The sequence below is a fragment of the Mya arenaria genome, chromosome 7 (genome assembly GCF_026914265.1).
Source record: "Mya arenaria isolate MELC-2E11 chromosome 7, ASM2691426v1".
NCBI classification, from domain to species: Eukaryota; Metazoa; Mollusca; class Bivalvia; order Myida; family Myidae; genus Mya; species Mya arenaria.
In genome coordinates, this window is record NC_069128.1 from 60589526 (window position 1) to 60610877 (window position 21352).

The 21352-nt window shown below is 34.3% G+C and overlaps 1 protein-coding gene across 1 annotated transcript in view; it reads right to left on the reverse strand.

Moving 5' to 3' along the window:
• Nucleotides 1–21352, reverse strand: part of LOC128241663 (hemicentin-1-like) — a 43008-nt gene that overhangs the window by 17114 nt on the left and 4542 nt on the right. Inside the window, exons 2-8 of the mRNA XM_052958685.1 lie at nucleotides 9308–9670; nucleotides 7917–8234; nucleotides 5878–6171; nucleotides 3770–4063; nucleotides 3291–3590; nucleotides 2521–2811; nucleotides 184–462 (exon numbers count right to left, since the gene is read on the reverse strand). Of these exons, the coding sequence (XP_052814645.1) occupies nucleotides 184–462; nucleotides 2521–2811; nucleotides 3291–3590; nucleotides 3770–4063; nucleotides 5878–6171; nucleotides 7917–8234; nucleotides 9308–9670 (2139 nt within the window). The remainder of the gene's footprint in view (nucleotides 1–183; nucleotides 463–2520; nucleotides 2812–3290; nucleotides 3591–3769; nucleotides 4064–5877; nucleotides 6172–7916; nucleotides 8235–9307; nucleotides 9671–21352) is intronic.

A 21352-nucleotide genomic window follows, 5' to 3' on the forward strand; every position in this document is an offset into this window, starting at 1 on the left:
ATACACTTCGTATAAACTAGCAAACGTAAATTCATATTGCTGGGCAAGACAAGCTCATATTGATCGGACATGGAACTCCGGCTTAATAACAACATATTATTTACACGACGTGCAGAATTAACAATTAAGAAACAATGGATGTGGTTAAACTGCTTACATACATGATATTAACATGACACTTACATTTTACAAATAGGTGCATTGACGCGTTATCCCCCACTCCATACTGGTTGTATCCTGAACAAGTATACACTCCAGCGTCTGAACATGCAGCCTGTAGTCCATGTACGAGTTGATGTACTCCAGATCTTTTAACCATTGTTTTACCGTCTTTTGTAAGTGCCATTTCCGAGCTGGGATCACTTTCTAGCAAACATTCCATGTGGTTTGATGAATGTTCATCAATTTCTACGGTTGCAAATGAAACGTTATTGAGTTTTAACACCAAATTTTCCGGCCCATCTGAAACGAAATAACACTTGACAGATATCATGTTGACTGGTTAGACTATCGTGATTCATGCGATATGTTTTAAAAATAAGTGTACATAATAATTGCATGATACTTTTTTAATCGTATATTTGTGTGTAATGCAGTTACGATAAGGTGACATGTGCTAAATATACATGTGTTCAAATTGAAAGTAGACATTTTTTCGTTAGAATTTATACATTTTTGAAATTTTGGTTTGTCAATATTGCAACATGTGGCTTTGAGATAACATAAAATTGTCGGAACCTCGATCAATAACTTGTATAAGTAAAAAAGGCTAAATCAGAAAAAAAAAATCAAAATGTGAAAAAACAATTTAATTCCTAACTCCATCAACCAAAGCCATAATTAAGAAAATCTAAATACCCTTCTTCTTAAGTTCTCGTCTCGTATACAATTTCGCGAGATATCAAGCATAGGATCAATGTGTAAAGTGGCTGGATTGGAGTCTGTATAATATTTTATTTTCTGTGTAATTTTGTACACAAAAAACAGGAAAAAAACATAAGTTTGCCTAAAATTCCCTTATTTTGCAGCTTTTTGCAAATTTATACCTCATTTATAGCCTGTAATATATTTTGGTAGGCATTTAAATTCTACATTCTAAAAACTGCACTGAGAATCAGACTTTTTGAACCAAAACTCACTTTTTGCTCTTATAATCAAACATTGTGCTGAAAATGTAACATGCCAACAAAACCTGCCGACCAAACGGAATGTTTTTGTTAACTTTTATAGAAAAAACCAAATGGAAGCTGAAAGAAAATCAAATTGTTTTTACACATTTTCAATTTCATGTGTAACTTTAGCGTACTGTTAGGCTGTACGCAACCTTGTTTAGTTGCTAAACTATGTTTCCCGCTCCATAAACGGTTGTTTTTTTGATAAATATTTGAAACATTTTGGCCGCGGTTAATTCATGTAAATAACGGTTGCAAAATCCTTTAAGTATATTATAAGTTTAAAGGACTAACCTAAAGTGCTTTTGATAAAAAGATGCAGGGACGGGTTTACTTATAGGTACGTTATAACTAAATCCAAATTAACAGAATGTGATCCAGGATGCCCTCTCTATATTAAGATTGAGAACGCTACTTCAAATTTATATCTTGGGTATGTGTGAGTGATGCACATGAGTAAATGTATTTTATTGGTACTAGAATTTGCTGTCTTCCTGCGTGATGCAACATGTATCTTTTGAAAAACAAACGGGGCAAAACCTCAAAGAGGGCTTTGAACTGAATTTGAAGGAAATGTATGGTTGCCATATAAACGCTAGAAATGTCATTGTTTGCAATCCGATTTGTTGTCTTTTTGAATGTATAGGGCAATTAATAAGCAGTGTGTAATCTTTAGTAATCAACCACAAATAATGCAACACCAAAAATGAAATAATTATTACTTTCATTTTAATTAAGTTCTCGAGTTATCTTATGCAAGCGCTATTATAAAAACAATTTGAATGACAAAGAAGGAATACATAAATCAGGAATCAATCACTTGCACAATTAGTGTAAATATAAGGATAGGTGTTAAAATGTTTAGAGTAATTATGTTCAGTTTTGGCAAATGGCAACATAAACTATCTAAGCTAAACAGAACCTCTATAATATTTATTTTATCAGAACATGAACGTGCTTTTTGGGTAGTGATCTACTAGGTTCACTCGGAATCTAATGAAGCTTATTGTATCACCTTCCATAGGGACAACATATAACTGGAACTTAACACTGCCGTATATAGGCGACAATGGTATACAATGGTGTAGTTAGTGATTCAGTTTTTAAATGAAACTACGTTTTTGGAAGAAAAAGACATACTGGCCTTCCAAAACATGTTTTTCTCTCTTCAAAATCATGATTTCACTATCACAGTATCTCGAGTAAATGTTTATGCACTGGTTCTGAATAAAAACAAACATTTTACGTACCTATGTCAAACTGTCACTCAATATTTGGTTTTAAATGCTTTGACATATGTCATTGTCGTTATGATATGATGCGCATGATGCTAACAAAATATACTCACAAAGAACATCCAGATAAAATGTTGCAGTATCATACTGCGTGTTCTTCGCTGATTCCAACGTTGGCAGGAGAATGCTGGACACGTTGCACGTGTACCTGGCCTCGTCAGTTGGCTTCACGGACGGAATGATCAAGTACTGTGTATACTGTGTGACCCAGGATGCATCTGTTCCGGATTTCGTCCACTCAAAGTCAACATTTGAAGGGTTTCCCGGTGTGTACAAGCACTGGTAAACAAGTTTTGCCCCGCGGACTTTAGTAACGTTCTGCAAATACCTCGCTTTCGGGCCATCTGAAATATTCAAGAGCCTGTATGTATATATATTACAAGGTATACAGAGGCAAAATTTAAAAATCATACATTCGATAACTAAATAAACCAGGAAAAGGGACGAGTTTGAAAGTATCGTACGATTGTCAGATTTAGTATTTTTTGATAAAAATGTTATTGTTTTCAATCTATCAGAGATTGCCCATACCAATAGTTTGTTTATACTAATGTTAATCTTATAAAATGTTAAAACAACAGACATAAGTGCTTTCTACAACTATTGTGGGGTTACAAGTTTAATAAGAATGTACAAAACGAAATTAAACTTTTAAACATTTGGGAACTTAGATGAATGACTTGGTTATTTTAGTATGACAAGCCTTTGATATCATTGAGTAATACTGAATTAGGCCAAAGGTTAGTTGATAAGCTCCATAGCATCATGCACTGAAATAAGTGCATGCTGTGGTATAATACTATTAAAATGCATTTCACATTACACAATACGTCGATGTAAAGATCAGATGACGTGTTCCCGCGCACCGGGCCGTTGTACGTCGTCGGCATGTAGTTTTCAGCAAAACAAGACACGGACTGACTTGCTGTTAGACCTCCTGATACATTCCAGATTCCTTCTCTTGAGGAAGGGTGGCCTGACCATGTGTACGTAGATGGAGGAGAACTATCCGCCGTGCAATACAACCAGAAGGCCTGGCCGGCTAGTATCTTCAGTTTCTCTGCTATTTTTATTGATCCAGTAACACTATAATGGTATTGAAATGTTACACCAATCGGAGGGCCTGAAGACAAAACAGTTAATTATATAATACGTATTTTGCATAAGTCGTTTCTAGGTTTAAATAGAATGGTATGTTACGGGACCTACCAGTTTTAAAACTGTTTTACCACAACACATGTTTATCCATAAACTGTTCTTAAAAGTACGATATTTCCTCAAAATTCAACAATTCATACGTACGCCAAACATTTATTTGCAAAAAGGAACTATTGCTTCCTTTAATAGGTTTCCTGTTTGTTTCCGTCATAATGTTGGTCGCCGTGCACTGGACTGTGGTGTTAACTTTGAAGCCGTTGAGGGATACTAGCTGGCTGTTTGTCTGTTTCCCTATCCTAGTGTAAGTATTGGGGGCCGGGTTGGCGTCGGCCTCACATGTCACTGACGCTCCGTCTCCAAGGACAATTTCTATATTGTTATCAGTAATGATTGGGTCTGTGGTATTTCCGTATTTGAATGATGGTAGACGAGGTGGATCTGCGAAACAAACGGTCCCTTTCCAAGTTATAATATGAAAAAGGACATCAGATCAAAGTGCATGAAACTTGATATGTAATGAGTTGTTTCCACAAGTTAATGCATACTTTGATAAGATTTATCATTTATGTTTTTACTTTTATCAGAATTGTAGGGATAAGAGTGAGGTTGTGAACACAAGCTGTTTTAATCCCCCCAGAAAATATACATGTTACTGACGTTCCAAGGCGGTACCTAACAATCCTTGATAAACACACCTAGTTTTTATAGTATATATGCATTGTCTTGTTTGTGGGGTTTTGTGCTGCTGTTCAATGTTTGTGATTTTTTTTCTTAGTCTTTGGCATTTACCCTGTGCCATTAAATGGGGCTTGTGTTTAAACGTTTTCTACTGAGCCTGATTCTGTAGTTTTAGATGAACATACGGTCTAATTTCAAATAAAGGAGTTCGACCTGCATCGGTAAAACATATTCTGAAAATTGACACAAAAGCATTCGACCTCAAATCCTACTTTTCGATCCATAAACAATCATTAATAAACAAGCCTATAACAATATAGCAAGCGTTGTTGTCTGCGTTCCTACAACATGTACACAAGAATCAACTGCAACTTACCAGTATAGGTTGCATGATTATCAATAATTGTAATGGTGAGACCTTAGTTAAATACATTTATCATATTATTTCGAAGAAAACATAAGTAATCTTGCCTTGACCTAGATATACACATGCCTAAACGTAGCCCTGACTATATATATCAGCAACAATTAGACCATTATTTCCGGAGGAGGGGACTATTTCAAATTCAGTAGTTGTGTTTTATTTTCTTTCATGCATTGATAAAAACGAAAAGCTCATAATAAAATATGACCTCATTACATATGATAAAATGACACCACCATCCCCCTTTATAGAAAAGGACCAGACTTAAAGAAAAAAGATACACAAAGAGAAATGATCTCATGGCCCTGGGGCCGTATTTCTCCATAAAAATAGTAATATTATCTTATAGTTCATTTTTCTATAGAGAAATAAAATGCCGTGTACACGGTTGTATTATAAAGACGCTCCTGAGTGGCCTCATGGTACAGAGATGTTCTACCAACAATGAGATATAGAGACCATCTTGGAATATTACGTTTTTATCTCTTTAGCAAAAGAAGTTCATCTGCAAGAAAAAATCAACACCTTACTTATATGTGTTTGTAATATTCAGTTTGTGTATACCGCGTGATAAATTGCGTCATAAATGCAACATCGGAAGGTTATAGTTTGCTTCGAATGAAGACTTTAAAGAAAGATAACTTTCTTGACCGTTTTAAATGAAACATAGCGCAATCTACGCCGCTTACGAAGCCCCGCCTTCGGTCTCTAACCACAGTTTGATTAAGAGTTTACTTTCTTAAAACACTTCGACAAACCTTTTCACAATACGGCCGTCTGACGGAGCACTGTCAAAACATTATTTTGGAAACAGGTTTGTCGAAGTGTTTGATAAAACTAATCACCTTATCAAACTTCGGCAATAAAACAAAGGCGGGGCTCCTTAAGCGGCATAGACTGTCCTTTGTTTCATTTAAAATGTTGTAGTAAAAGAAGGGTTATCTTTGTTTTAAGTCTTCATTTTAAGCAAAATGTTGCATTCCGACGTAGCATATATGACGCAATTTATCACGTGGTATATACACACTGATATTTACCGCCGACGATTTCACAAAAAAACTTTTTCGCACAATCCCTGAACAAACTATTATTTTGCACAGTGTGCTTCTTTAATGCGTTTCAACATACCAATCTACATTCTTATACTTACACAAAACATCGACTGATATAGTTGCCCGGGACACAATTGTCATTGAGTTTCCAGAAGATGGTTCCATTCGGTTCCGAACATAGCACGTGTAATTGCCGTCAAAGGACCCTGGCAAGAATTTCTCTACTTGTAAGATTTTGTTAGAACTAGATCCTCCCGGGAACGACCAGTTGTAGTTACTGGTCGGATTACTCTCTGTGTGGCAGTTGAATGCCTTGCTGTTTCCTTCAATGATCTTTACCGTTCCTGTGACCTCGTTACCGCCAATCTGTATGGTTGGCACATCAGGGGGAACTTAAAAATGCAACATACACACATATTCGTTAAAGACTGATAGTTGCTAATTAAACTAACAGCTACTTCAGTCTGTGTAAGTATTAAATTATATAATATTAAACAGGAATAAACGTTTTTGCCATAGTTTGCCAAGGGTTTCAGAAAATAGGCATAGACAATGGTTCTGTAAGCAAAATAAATAAATAAAAATGTTATTAAAAAATAACAAAGAAGCCTTGGTCACAATTTGAAATTATACCTGGCTTATAAAGGATCTTACATAAACAATAATAATAATACAAAACATTGAGAAGAGAGTTTAGGAAAAGTTGAAGCGAGCTTTTCATCACATGATACAATCGTCGCCAAAATGAAGATTGCATTCAATTCTCGATATAAAACAGTTCGACGCTAAATTACATGTAGTAAGGCGGAATGACGTCATCGTCATTTCATATTATAGTAGTGTACAAAATACGTAATATACGGTACTTAATAAATATCATGCAAGCTGATAGGCTAACGTCATTACATTTGCGAAAGTTAATACTATATATACTGTCCCTCAATTCGACCATATACAGTCGCAAACTTTGACTAAAGTGTCCGGAAACAGTTCGTTTGTTCTCGTTGTTTTCTTCTTTTAAACCTTTTTCACACGGATGCGGAAACAACACTAGACCATCAACTCAATATTTTAAAGAGATTCGCTCATATTTTGGGATAAAAAATTGTTTTTTTTTTTCCCTGTTATGTATCTGATAACACTTATAGTATAATTATTTCACACTTTGATACCGAAATTGCAGGAAATAATATTGAAATAATTGTTTGACATATGTTGGTGAAGTACCGGTAGTGAAATTAATTTGTAACGAGTTTTCAAAACTCTTGAAATTAAATGTTGGACGTAAATTTCCTAAATGTTCGCTTTAGAACTCACCCAAAGACCGTCTTCCATAAATAAATAACCGTTGAATTATGATCAAAACGTTAGTTTGATTTGAATGATCGACGGAACTTATATTGTTGACATTTTGTGATGACGTAACATTTATGTTTTTATTTATACTCATTGACTTATTTAACAAAAACAAACTTTCTTTGTTTAACATAGTTCAGGACATGTCTTTTTATACAAATGCAAATAAAGGATATTCTTACAAGAAGGAACAAGTATATTACTTTGAAAAAATCCTGGTTACAAGGTTTTATCGGTTACATCGGTAACACCGCAAAATAGTCATTTAGAGGTGGCTCCATTAGTCACAATAACTTGCAAGCTTATTTCTATGCTTTTAAGACTCAGTGTTATTCTTGTTGTGGTGGTCAGCAGGTCGAGATTATTAATGTGTTTTTATTTAATATTTATTTCACAAACTAACTTGAGAAAGGTTTGACCTAGGACTATGAAAATACTATGTGAGGTTGTATTAAGCCAGTACATGACTTTTTCAATTTGGTGTCAGTACGTCAAAAGGGTAGGGTCACCGCAAATATCGTTTGGAAATCTATTTACGCATGGTAATCTTCGAACCTTATTTCGTTATGTTACTTTGACAGTATCTGTTCCTCGACTAAACGGGAGTTTCAATAACAGTTGCATTCAATAGTATTTACATATGCTATGATGTAACACTTAACTATTCTTGGTGGAATTCCTCTCCACTTCGACGTTGTTGGCAGAGAAATATATATACCAAATTGGTCAGATTATAATGAGCCCATGTTACATTTGTTAACACATTGACGTTTATACTCACATAATACATTTATAGACGGATTTGATGAATTCCACTCCACTCCAACATTGCTTGCTGAGCAGTATACTGAGCCATTCTGGTCAGATTTGAACGGCGTGAATGTAAGTGTGCTTCGCGTCACATTGAGATTGTCCTCCTCTTGGTACGTGTTCATGGAGAGTGACGTGACGTCTTGCACCTGTCCCGACCTTACGATGTACCATCGAACCGAGGCAGCCGGTAACCCGCCCGATGTATTGCACTGCAATGTCGTGTTGTTATTCTCTATCACGTTGATAGGGTCGGTGCTTGGGGACAATGTCACGCCGGAAATGCCAACTGATATAAAATGAAACGAGTGTCTTTCATATTGGTACACTGTTAATATCGTCTCACTTGTAAAAGATGAAAATTTTCTACAATTGGCCTAATTATCAACTGCTTAAAGTGAACATATGACATGTATAGCGTAGCTTTACAGAGTTTTGACTGTGTCAATCTTAAGTATGGTATGTTGCCATGTTATTCTTATTTAAAAGTTGGAAGGTTTTGCCACTAAGACATAAAGTTATATATTACATTTTAACAGCTAGTTGTAATAGTAAATGTGTCTCACAAGAAATGCACACTATGCAGTGAATATTCTATTCAATTATTTTCATTTGCTTGGTTCGCTATGAACTTATAAACCAGACTATTTATATGATGTTTTACGTGATAGTTTGGTGCTTTTTAAAATCATTCTAAAATATATTTTAATAGTCTATGTATGCTCGAAATATTAAGTTTCTCGTGTGTCCGAGGAAATTAAAAATTGAAACCTGTCGGAAATTGACCGGATTAGCGTTCAAGTATGCTTTGATGTCCATCCTGCATGACTGTATATTTGGTATATTTGCATGTTTCTATCTAATCCACGATAGAGCAGAAACAGGACTATTCGAGCTCTTATCCATCGTGAAGAAAACACATCAATAATAATATTTATTGTTATATTTTTAAATGGATAAGTTATGTTTAAAACAATATTCAAACAAACAAAAACAGCGGTTAATTCACCTGCATGCAGGTAGTATAAAGTTAAAGGCCTAGTTTAAGGAATGTTTGACATGACAATCCCCTGCTGTGCATCTTCTGCTGATTGCACTGATGTCACAGTAGGGGCCAATATCCTGTATATTGGTTTATTGGCTTAGGGCCATTAAGGGTCCAATATTATAATGAAACCTCCAAAACTGCACAGCAGGATACTCAGATTGGAGACGATCTGATAAGAGGGATCAAGGCATGAAGATTAAGATCAATACACAGAGGTTGTTTACTATACACCGATTATTCTTTTGGGTGTGTGTGTGTGTGGGGGGGGGGCTTAAACTAGGCCTTTAAACAAGAACACTGTTAGAGTTGAGTACCTTGCACTGAAACAGTTTCTTCCTGACTGATTTCTTCCCTTCCGTTTCTGTCAACAGTGCATTTCCATCCGTGTCCGTTTTCCGTTCTAGAAACGTTCCTTATTGTTAATGTGAGATTGTTTTGAGCCGGACAGGTGTAGTTGTATAGTGTGGAGTTAGGTTCCAAAGAAGGGGAATAAGGAGAACAGGCGCCCAATGTGATGTTGATGATTCCAATGTTAAAAAAATAGCTGTTTTTTAGCCGCTTACTCCATGTTACATTCTCGGCGCCAGTGAACGCTGTCCCACATGTCAGTGTTAGAGGACTGTACTCTGTTACGGTGGGAGAGGTCGGAGACAACATGACCACCTGAGCTTCAGCAACTGAAAAGACACAATAAGCAATATTCCTTTATTATTTTCATTATTAAAAGGTTTTGTTGTAAGCGGTATTTATTTTATCGGTAAAATAAAAAAAAATATCTCTAAGAGCAATTGGTTTTTGAAGTTATACACGTTATGCTGTTGGTAACATAGGGCAACATCGTATGGTTTCTAATCATTTACTCAACAATATAGGAAACCTGAGACGATGTAAATTGCATTCAGCCTGACAATGATGTCGGCGACTCTTATAATAAGTGCTTCCATAAGTTAATGATTTACCATGATTAATGTTACTATAATTTTATTATGAAACATCCATTACAGCTTAGTAAACCAGGTTGGAAAGGTCAGACAATTTTCGGTTGAATGATGTTAAATGTAAGCGAACGTTTGAAAAGCTGAAATTCTTTAAGGTGACACTTTTATTCAAAGTCAATACGTAAAACATGTACAACAAACATAAATCACCTGTATTGATTTATAACTAAAACTCTGGATTGATTTTGGTGAAAATACGGTATCACAAATTAATATGCCCACAATTACCTGACCAAACAGGCACCAAACAGTCACCAAACAGTCACGCCAAGGATTCGACTTTGAAAGAGCTGCTTATTTCCAACGAAAAACTTAGAATTGACTATAAAACGGTTAAGACTATGAGCGGTAAAGGATTTTGTAGACCATGATTTTATAAAAATGTATTATCTAACAAACAAATTTAGATATGTTTTTCAGCTGAAAACAAAGATATTTGATGGCTCACTATACTGTAATTTACGTTACATGAAAACTTGCAATATTTTATGACGAAAAACAATCATAAATTAAATTTCGAAAAGTCAATGAAGTCAAATAACCTCAGATAATGTTCGTAATACTTTTAAAGTTGTACTCTTACTCCCTAATATGATTTAACACAACTAATACAAATGTTTTGATAAACCAAAAAGGATGAATACATGTCGAAAACTATTGATATTATGAAGGATACCGAGTGTAATTTAAAAGAAAGGTGCAGACAACACGGTATTTCTATCTCATGAGATGAAAATAAATCACAGTAAATCTTTAGTTAACTCACCAATCTCTGAAAACTGCGTGTTAAGATTTTAAATGCACTGTTACAATCTTGTTATCAGTAAATAATATCTTCCAAAAAATACATTATTGCGTAAGTTACAACAGTAAATGGATTTTCATTCAAAATCTATGTTTGCTATACATGTTTGTGTATTAATTTTGAAAACAAGTGTCACTATAACCGATATACTCGTAATATAGAAACATCCTGCTCTAGTTTGTATCAGACTCAACTTCAAATACGATGCCTGTCATATTATCAAGCTCCACTTCCTCATCGTCCTTTTCCCTGTAATTTTCTTCTTCTCTAGTACACAAACTTTTAATAATTAACACATGTCCACACGTTTTCTATACTACTTGGCACTTTTATACAAGCACTTAATTTTGAATCTCAAAGTCATAGTGGGTAATTTTCATGGAAGTATTGCAAGACGTAAAATTGGTAGTTGACCTGATGATCATGCATTTTAAGGGGTGTTCTACAACACATGTTGATACTGTTATACGAGTCTAGAGAGAAACCTTGAGAACCTAATTTCTGTTTTTGCAGACTGTGTAATATCACAATCTGTTTACCTGTGTGTGTTGGTTTATCATTCAGCAGACAAAACAGTCGATTCATTCGAGAAGGTGACCAAATTTAGACAGTGAACCCATTGGAATTGGTAAGGATGAAAACAATGCCTTCTTGTGAAATATTTTAACATTGGCACCTTCAAGACTTGTAACATTTTTACAGATTTCTCTTAGAACAGCAGGGTCTCAAAACGTTTGGTTGAAAAGTAAACATGATATTTAGGTTACTAGTATGTCATTGTGGCCCATAAAAGCCATCTAGTCCGTAGGAGTTCTTGTTACGGGACAAGATATAAATAATGTTTGCGCAGTCCTTCTTGCATTCAACTTACTTGAATATATCAGGATAATCAACGAGCTTTCCAAATGTATCAGGTATTTATGGAAGGCTTTGATGTGTTGCATTGCCGACAAAATATGTGCAACATCCTCACATGGTTTCAAAAGGCATTCTATCAGCAGTTTCTAAGGACTATGAAACTTGACATAGGAAAAGGGCAGTTTTGTTGTTCACAATTGGATTGTAAATGCACTCTTCCATAGTTGCCTGGCTCATTCCATGAGTACAATTTTAAATCTGATTATCTTACAGAATTTAGTTTTTCACTAATTTATCAATTTATGTTTATGTTTGTAAACTGCATATAAATGAATTATCATGCTGTATTGAGTATGAATTAAATTGTATGCCTTTTTACCTTTTCTATTGAACAACTACAACTGTTTTTATATTATTGTGTTTTAACATTTAATTGATTGCAACTCTATTTGATCTTACCCAATTTATACATGAAACCTAACAATAACATTCAAATCTTTTGACCAAGGAACGTATTCATGGTTACCGTTTATCACTGGGTAGAAATAACCAGAATAGAATGTGTATATAACTAAATTGATTCATTGTGTAAAGATTATTAATAATTTACCAGCATCAATCGTTTTTTCAAATTAGAGCTAAAAGTAACGTAATTTACACATGCGTTATCTGTACAATCATTAGCAAGTTAGGGATGTATTGATGAAATCGACTAAAACATATTTAAGATATGACATACCTCTTTTATCAAGCAAAATTACATGACTTTATTTTTTATTACATCTCTGTGTAACAAAATATTTCTATATAAACTTTTATATGTTACGTATTTACAGTAACGTAATTTACAACAATTTGCGCGGTGTGAAATATTAGAAAAACATCCATAAAGCTTAAAACCGATGATATATGAACTTTTATCTCATAAACAATAATCATACATAGAAGAAATAGTACAGATGAAACCTAAAAGTAGCTACTTAGGGTAAAATAGTATAAAGGTCCGTTACTCCTTTATGCCCCCTCCCTCAAAGCGTAAACCTATCTCATTTTGTGGCGTTTTGCTAAAGCTTAAAAAAAAATCATAACGTTCAAAATTCCCCATGGGGGGGGGGGGGGGGCAGGGTAATTTTGCAGCTTAAGGTCTTGTTATGCATACTACAGCTAGTCGAGAAAACGGAACCGAAAGAGTTTCTATTGAAAAGCAGAGAATAAGCTCTTAAAATCGCACATCGGTTTTCAATTAAAATATATTCATCTTTTTAGCATTAATGTGTCCACTACTTTTAGTCGAATGACATTGTAGAAAGTGTGCAAATTGGGTTTAAACTTTGAAACTTGTTACACTTGCAGAGAAGATGAATATAATTGAGAAAAAAACTCAAGACTCAAAACTCTGACATTATCCAATATGGCCGCCAATACCATAACCATGTTAATATATAGTTGTAGTACGTACTGTGACCTTATTAAATGCCTTGTTTAGTGCGGTTTTATGATTAATAAGATGTTGAGTGAGTCACCAATTTCAAATTTCATAACAAAAATCCTCAAAAACAAAATATATGTTGCCCTGGCAAACATAATTTCCCTAAAAAATGAATAATTTATCGATTTTAAGTCAAAACCCCTTTATTTCCATAAGTTAATGCTTATCGCAAAGAATTGTATGAAAAATCACCTCCTTTTATTTTGTTGCAGTATTGCAGAAATTTTTAACTTAATTGAACATGATATTGCCAAACTGTTTTAGCACAAATTAGGCTTAATAAGAGCTATTCATTAATTCGTTCTGGCTCTAAATGGGCTTGATGGTTGCCAAAATACGGTCTGTTTGGTACTGTGTAGGAATAATTTAAGTGTGATATGAAATGTGTTGTTTTTGTCTCTGTAATGGCTATATGGTTGCCACGATGTGATCTATTGTGGTACTGAGAATGCTTCACATGGGTTTGTTTGGCTTCAACTCGGGCATATGGCTGCCAAATATAGTCTTTTGGGCACTGAAAAAGCTATATTAGAAATATATAGTTTGTTTTGCTCTGAATTGGCTTCATTGTTGCCAAAATGTGGTCGATTTGGCACTGAAGAGGCTTTATTGGAGATACACTTGCTCTAAATGTGCTTTATTGTAGTCATAAAACAATGGGGAGAACTGGACTGACTTGAGTTCAGACACACTGTTTAGAATGATTTGTGTTGAAGCTTGCTGTGGTTAAGAATGCCGATTGTTATACTGCTTTGGTGTTTGCTTGAAAAATGATGAATTTAAAGCTGCACTCTCACAGATTGAACGTTTTGACAGCCTTTTCATTTTTGGACTAGGGCACTTGGGGCCTAGTTCATAGCCATAAACACGCTATCTGCATTCTCAAGCCGCATCTGGGGGTTCACTGACGTAATGTATTCATACGCTGTATTTAAATTGGATTTCGGTTAGCAAATTCGAATAATCAAAGTAGTACCAGAACTGATTACAATGAAAACATTCAATAAAAATAGATCTCCTTACAATTCAAGCTAACTGTATGTTCTTTTAATGAAGCACAAGAAATTCATACGTAGCGAGTGAGTTAATCGGGTTAACTACATGAATGTTCTTGCATACGGTCAGATTATATGCAATAAGAATATGAACATATTGGAAAAGTACGCATCGAAAATTTTCCGTTCAATGCTCTGTATTGATAGACTGGTACCCTCTTTCTCTTTTATCCGAAATGAAACCAGTATCAGCTAACCGCGGTGCCCGTTGCGCATTCGAAATGTCTTGTGAATTCATACGTAAAGGGAATAAAGCGTGCGGTCTAAGAAGAAAACAACCAGAAAAGTTGGTTTAAAAAAGTATTGTTATCCTTTGTATAGAATGTTGGTATTCCGAAGTCGGTCCCTGACACGTAAATTTTCAAGCAATACAAGTTCGTTTGAAAAAAATCATGTGATTTCAATTGCAAAATGGAGATAAAAAATATCAAATATGCGCATACTTATTTATGAAGTTTCATTCTAAATGAAGCCAAATATATGAATATGTGCACAGCATCTGTGAATAAGATGATTGTTTACCTATGTGCATAGAAAAGTCTTGGAGCCACTCTCAGTGTAAGTACATAATTACTTTATACATTTTGTTCAATGATATGGTGATAAGCCATGGCCATTGATAAAACAATCTTGCATGCTCAATTTTGATTTCCTCTCTTATAATGCACCAGTCAATTGTTACCACGGCCCCCTCGGGGATATACCGGGGAAAAGGGCTGTGTTTTTACCTTTCTGGTGCTCTCGTAGCTAAAGAACTTCAGCGAACACATTATATATTACCATTTTGGACGTGTTGTAAACATCAAAAACATACATATCAATATTAAAGTTATGGAAGCCAGAGCTAGTGTCCTCGCAATGCCGGATGATTGCGGTGGTTTTGTCTTCCCTCAAAATATATCAGGGAATTGCTCTTACCTTAGATCCCCGGGATGCGGGGACGTTATTCATGGAATTTTACCACCCGTTTGATCTCGCAGGGCAGGGATTTTACCGGGGATTGGCTGGACCGAAAGTCAAAGTACCTGCTATTCCCTTAGGGGGGCGTGGTTACAAACTGGTGCATACTTTACAAGTTCTTTTTCTGAAGACACTTTGTGCTCATTTTTTTGTTTTCTAGCCAAGAATGAAAATCAAAAATCAGTCAGAGATACAGTATGGTGATGCATTGTTGTTGATAGATCAATATAAATTTGTGAAATATTTGAGGGAAAGGTATTTGGTTAAATAATTTACAAGTGTAACTTTTGAGTTTTATTTAACAATGCAGTGCCGAATATTGTGGAGATAGAATTGAATTTGTATTAATTAATCAGTTGACTTGTTGACTTATTGAATATTTTGATTTTAATTTTGTTCCCTAAACGCCACAAGTCAACTGATTAATTAAATGAAGATTTAACCTCACAATAGTCTTTCTCAAATGCTGTCCAGGATTTTTTATGCTTAAGAATAACTAACCTCGTGATGTCAGACCAGAAATCATCTTGGCATGAGATTGGATCACTATGGATCATTATGCACCAGTCAATTGTAACCACGGCTCCCACATCCGGGGGTATACCGGGGATAGCCAGCGAAATGGGCCATGTTTTTACCTTTCAGGTTGCCCCGCAGTGCCGGGTCTTCCCGAAAAATACAGTGAGGATGGGGCTTAACCTAATGTCCCTTGGGTGCGGGGGCATTTGGTGGGGACTTTACCATCAGATTATCTCCGCAGGGCGGGGATTTTAGCTGGGGTTGGCTGGACCGAAAGTAAAAGTCCCCGCTATTCCGGGACCGGGGGGGGGGCATGGTTACAATTGACTGATGCATTAGCTTGTGTATTCAGATAAAGTTAAGAATATATATTTATTCATATAAGTTATACTTTGCGATCTAAATCAAAGATTTGAAAAAGGTATCCTGTATCAATAAATGCAAGTATACATAAATGACTGTGCAAATCTTTATGTATCATCCAAATATGAGTACCTTGCAGGGTGAATGCTATTTGTAAAAATTATACTAAGTGAGCTTTCAAAATTACCTTTCCAATCGTATACACAATGCAGTTTGAAACCTGGATAATTAAAACAAATCTTGGTTGTAGACCATTACTATTAAATATTTGATAAGTCACAGACATTATAAGGTACAGTTTAAAGGGGCTGTACTCAGTTAATTATGAAAAAGCAAAAAAATAAAGAAAATTGTAGAAAATTGACAATTTTAATGCTAGAAATCACAAAAAATAATTCCCTTGAATTATTCCTGTCATAGCTTAAAGCTGCACTCTCACAGATTTACCGTGTTTACAATTTTTTTTTGTCTTGGAAAGAGCAAATTTTTGCGTTAACATCTTCAAACAATGATATCAGATCAGCTCATAGTTTGTCATATTTCCGTTCGAAAATTAATGTTATATGGCTTAAACCGTTACTAACAGTTTAAGAATAATGCTTAAAACATCAATTTTTTGACTTTAATATAAAAATCTGCCATCTAAATTTTGTTCAGCAGTCTTATATAACTGGTTTCCATGGATTTTCGCAAAAATTGGCTCGTTCCAAGACAAAAAATAAAAAAGTTGTCAAAACGTTCAATGTGTGAGAGTGCAGCTTTAAACTCATAATAAAATTTCAATGCACTGCATTTGACATAATTTTAAACAGATGAAAAAATGTTATTTTTAAAAAGCACAATATATCCTTTATGTGACCTTACATTATAATGAATTTATTCAGATCATAATTAAGTGACTTTTCTTGCACTTAAATGTGAACAAGAAAACTTGGGATTGAACACTAAATGAAACAAGAATGAAATTTAATGAATCACAAAATATCATCAAAATTATACACACAAATGTTCTTTGATATACACAAAAATGAAACTTAGACTTTAAAAAAATTACCATTTACTAAAAACGATTATATAAAATGATGAATACATTTGTAGGATTTGATATCATACTAGATGTAACTCGGCTTCGTTTATTTTTCGAAACTTTCTCTCAGTGATGAGGAATAAATTTTATTCACTGCAGTTGTTTTCTAAGTTAATGAAAATAAGATCAATTGAAACAATTCATTAACTACTGTTGATCAGTGTAGATTGTGGGAGGTCATGGTTGATTTCAATGAACCACCAATAAGCCCTGCCAAAATTGGATACTGATTGGTCAGTCAGGTGCTTATGGTAAGCATGATTAGCATGAATGTTCATTTTAACCATCATTTATGAATGTTTACAAAATCATTGAATATTGAAATAACAAGCAAAATGTTAGTATGAATGATGAAAGCCATGAAATATGTGAAGTATTCAAAAAGAGACCATTTCTTCAGCTTGTGTAAATAATGAGAAAATTGTTAAGTAAAATTATTAGGAAAATGTTGAAATCTCATGTTTAAGCCTATAATGATCATACTTGATTGCTATATTATTGACACTTATTGCAATATGTTTTATTCATTGCAATATTTATGTAAAACATTAATTATTATGTTGACTTAAGTTTGAAGATAAGAACTAATGGTATAGGTGATGTGAGAATGATCTCGTAAGTCTTGAAAAACCCTTTTGGTATTGTGAGTTTTTTGCTCCAGTCTTGTTTAGTTTAGCTTTTGAAGATTTTCAAAGTAACTGCAAAACAATTCCAGCTGTCTAGAAAGACTATGTCAAACCCTGACCAGATATAATTTCTTGTCTTTTCAAATTACCAACTTGGCAATGGTTTTATCATAACATAGGATATTGGTTTTAAAGAACATGTTAGTGTTTTTGTATGTGGAATGAAATATCATAAGTGGCACTAAATTGAACATAATTTATAGTTCTCATTCATATTACACATAGCCCCAAGTATATGTTGATCTAAGATTTAAGGCTTGGGTGGGGTCAGGGCAAGAAAAATGCATGTTAATACATTGCACTTTCCAACGCAAGAGCTGTTTGTTTATTCAAGTAAATAAAGCAATTCCCACACCAAGGAACTGCAGTATTGCTTAACCAGCTTAATTGACATTATAAGTTGAAGTACAAATTGCTGCAATTAAAGGCACATCTAGTTTTAAGAATTATTCAAACTCTGATTTAGCAACCTTAATATAGTTATAAGAACTACTTTTGCGAAATGAAAGCTTTTTTAGATTTACAAGGTCGGGTGAAAAGTATTTGCCAAATGTACTGCAACACCTGATACCTGTTGCCTAGGAATCCAACAAATGCTTGGCACTTCAAATGTTATAGTACTATTCAATTTGGAGTGCCTGAAACGAAAGCTTCTTGATTCTACATTCAACATCTTCTTTCTGTATGACATATTGGACCAGGAGAATCATGAACCTACAACCTTTTGCATCTATTGAGATAGGGAGCTATCATGACATTGACAGAGGACAATACAAGAATGACCAACTGCTGCATTTATTGAGTTATCTAATGCATACAAATTAAGACGGAGAAAATAATTCTTAATTTTTCCAAACTACTTCCTTAAGCATCTTGTATGTAATTGTCTTTTACTGATTGTTCAAAGTTACAATGGCCCTGTGGGTTAAAGATGCTCTGTCCAAGGGGTAACAGGTTTTGTACATAATAGGGTTATAAGTACTGCGTTTTGATCCAGGAGGTTGTATTCGACTTAAGTAGATTGTTTTGCAGATTCGGATTTCATAAGGCACAAGCCGAGTAAAATCAAAATCTACAAAAAACTACCAGAATCAAATATGACATTCGGCCATATCCGGATCAAAACGCAGTACTAATAACCCTTTTATTATATACATTACTGATTAGATCACTTAAAAGCCACATCTTTGCATAATAAATTTCATTTTAAGGATGCACTAATTGCTTTAATGACGTCAATTTAATATTGCGCAACATTCTTTTTATGACGTGACGTCACAAGAGTGGTATATGGCCGTATTGCACTGGAGCGGAATATGGGTTAAAGTAGTTTGTGATATGTATTGCATGTGGATTGATGATGGGTATATAATAAAGAATAAAATTATGTTTGGTATTCCATTCTCACTAGCAGTGTGATGAAATGCTGACACCATGTTATAAAATTTGATTGTCAAAGTATTTAAAAGACATTTCAATATTTCATACTTTAAAAACGATATTCATCTCATCTTAGTCTACTCAACTTGCTTTGCTATGTACAAAAGTCTGCAGCAGTAATATGAATAGCATTAGACAGAAGGCAGTGCTTAGTATTCATCAACTGCACTAAGTTATCATGGTTACATGTTATATGAATTGAATACCAAGCACAAATTAAGAAGGAGAAAATAATTCTTCACTTTTTAAATAAAAACTGCTTCATAATAGCATTGTGTATGCAGTCTGACATAGGTGTACAATGTAGATGTTTTTTACAAAGATTGTTCAAAGTATGACCCTGTGGTTTAAAGCTGCCCTGAAAAATAGGTGACAGGTTTTTTATATATTATATTATTACATCATTGAAAATCTTCTCTGAAACTGCAAATAACAGACCTTTGATATAAAAGGATTTGATCAAATTAAAGCTGTATGTGTGCCAACCACGTGAATTAATTTGTACAAGTTTGTAACGACTTTGAGAAATTCAAAAGAACTATAACTTTATCTGATTTAACGCTTTACCCCCCCCCCACACACACACCCCTCACTCTACGCACACTTAACTAGATTTTTCAAATTTCCTTTGCAGCTTGCAAGCAGTTTTAGTCTAAAATTTAAGCTAGCCCATCAAACAGTGACCCCTTGTGATGTGAGCCGATTTTGTCAATGCTTAGAACATGGTTGTCAACATTCTCCTAAATGAAGCCCTAGTCCATCAGTGCTTTCAGCACTTTGATTTGTCTTGGAACGAGCCAAGTTATGCGAAAATCCATGGAAACACGTTATATAAGACTGCTGACAAAAATTAGATCGCAGATTTCTATTTTTAATTTCAAAAAATGATGTTTTATGCATTTTTGTTAAACCGTTAGTAACGGTTTAAGCCATAAAGCTTTAATTTTCGATCGAAAATATGAAAATCTGCGATCTGATTTCATGTCAGCAACCTTTTATTATTGGTTTACAGACATTTACGCAATAATTTGCTCTTTCAAAGACAGGAAATAAAAAAAGTTGTAAAAATGATATATCTGTTAGAGTGCAGCTTTAAATGTAGCTGCATTTGTAATTATATTTAGATGTAAATGGCCTTTTCATTATGGTTTGTTTAACACTAGCTTAACTTTATTGAAGCAGAATTAGGATTTATATGTCACCGCATTGGTTTATTTGCACTAAATGGTCTCAGGTATAGCAAAACTATTGTCTACAGGGCACTTAAAAGAGTTTTATAGAACCCCTTCACTGTATGTTTGACACCAAAGGTTGATTTAGCTCTGGCTTGACTTTTGTAGAGCCCGTCCCAGGCTTGTTCGAATAAATTGCTTTGATTGTAACCACACTTAGAAAACAGAGGGCTGCTGGTGACCTATTGTGTCAACAAGAGGCAATTTGAAATAGCGCCCTAATGGGAGTTGTGTTTAAAGATGCACTCCCAAATTTACCACAATTAAATATATTGTTTTAATGTTCAAAAAGGAAAAAATACATGTCAAAAACCATGGTGCGTATGAAAAATACAGAGTTTAATTTGAAAGAAATGTGCATAAAACACAGTATTAGACTACAGTAAACCTGAGTTAATCTTTTAGCATTCACCAATCATTTAATATTTCTGCTACTAAATACACGGTTACAATCTTGTTATCAGTAATTAATATTTTCCATATATGCATTATTTAGTTGTTTAAGGTTTATCAGTCAAAATTGATATTTGTTTTACATGTGTATGCATTGATTTAGAATAAGAGTGTCACTTTAAACTTTTGGCTACTGAGCATGTTTCTGTACTTTTTCATATACATATTGAGGCACTCACTTAACAAAACACGTTAAGACTTTCTTGATACTGTTTCGACCCTGGGCATAACTTAGATTGGGTTGTTTGGTACTAAAATACTAAAGATTATTAATACATTAGTTTGAAAAAACAACAACAAAAAAAACAACAACAAAAAACAAACAAAATGGACTTAAAAGGTGATACTTCCGACTGAATGGGCATAAAGATGAAACTCACAAAAATAAATTATATATGGCGTGTTAGCACTGGG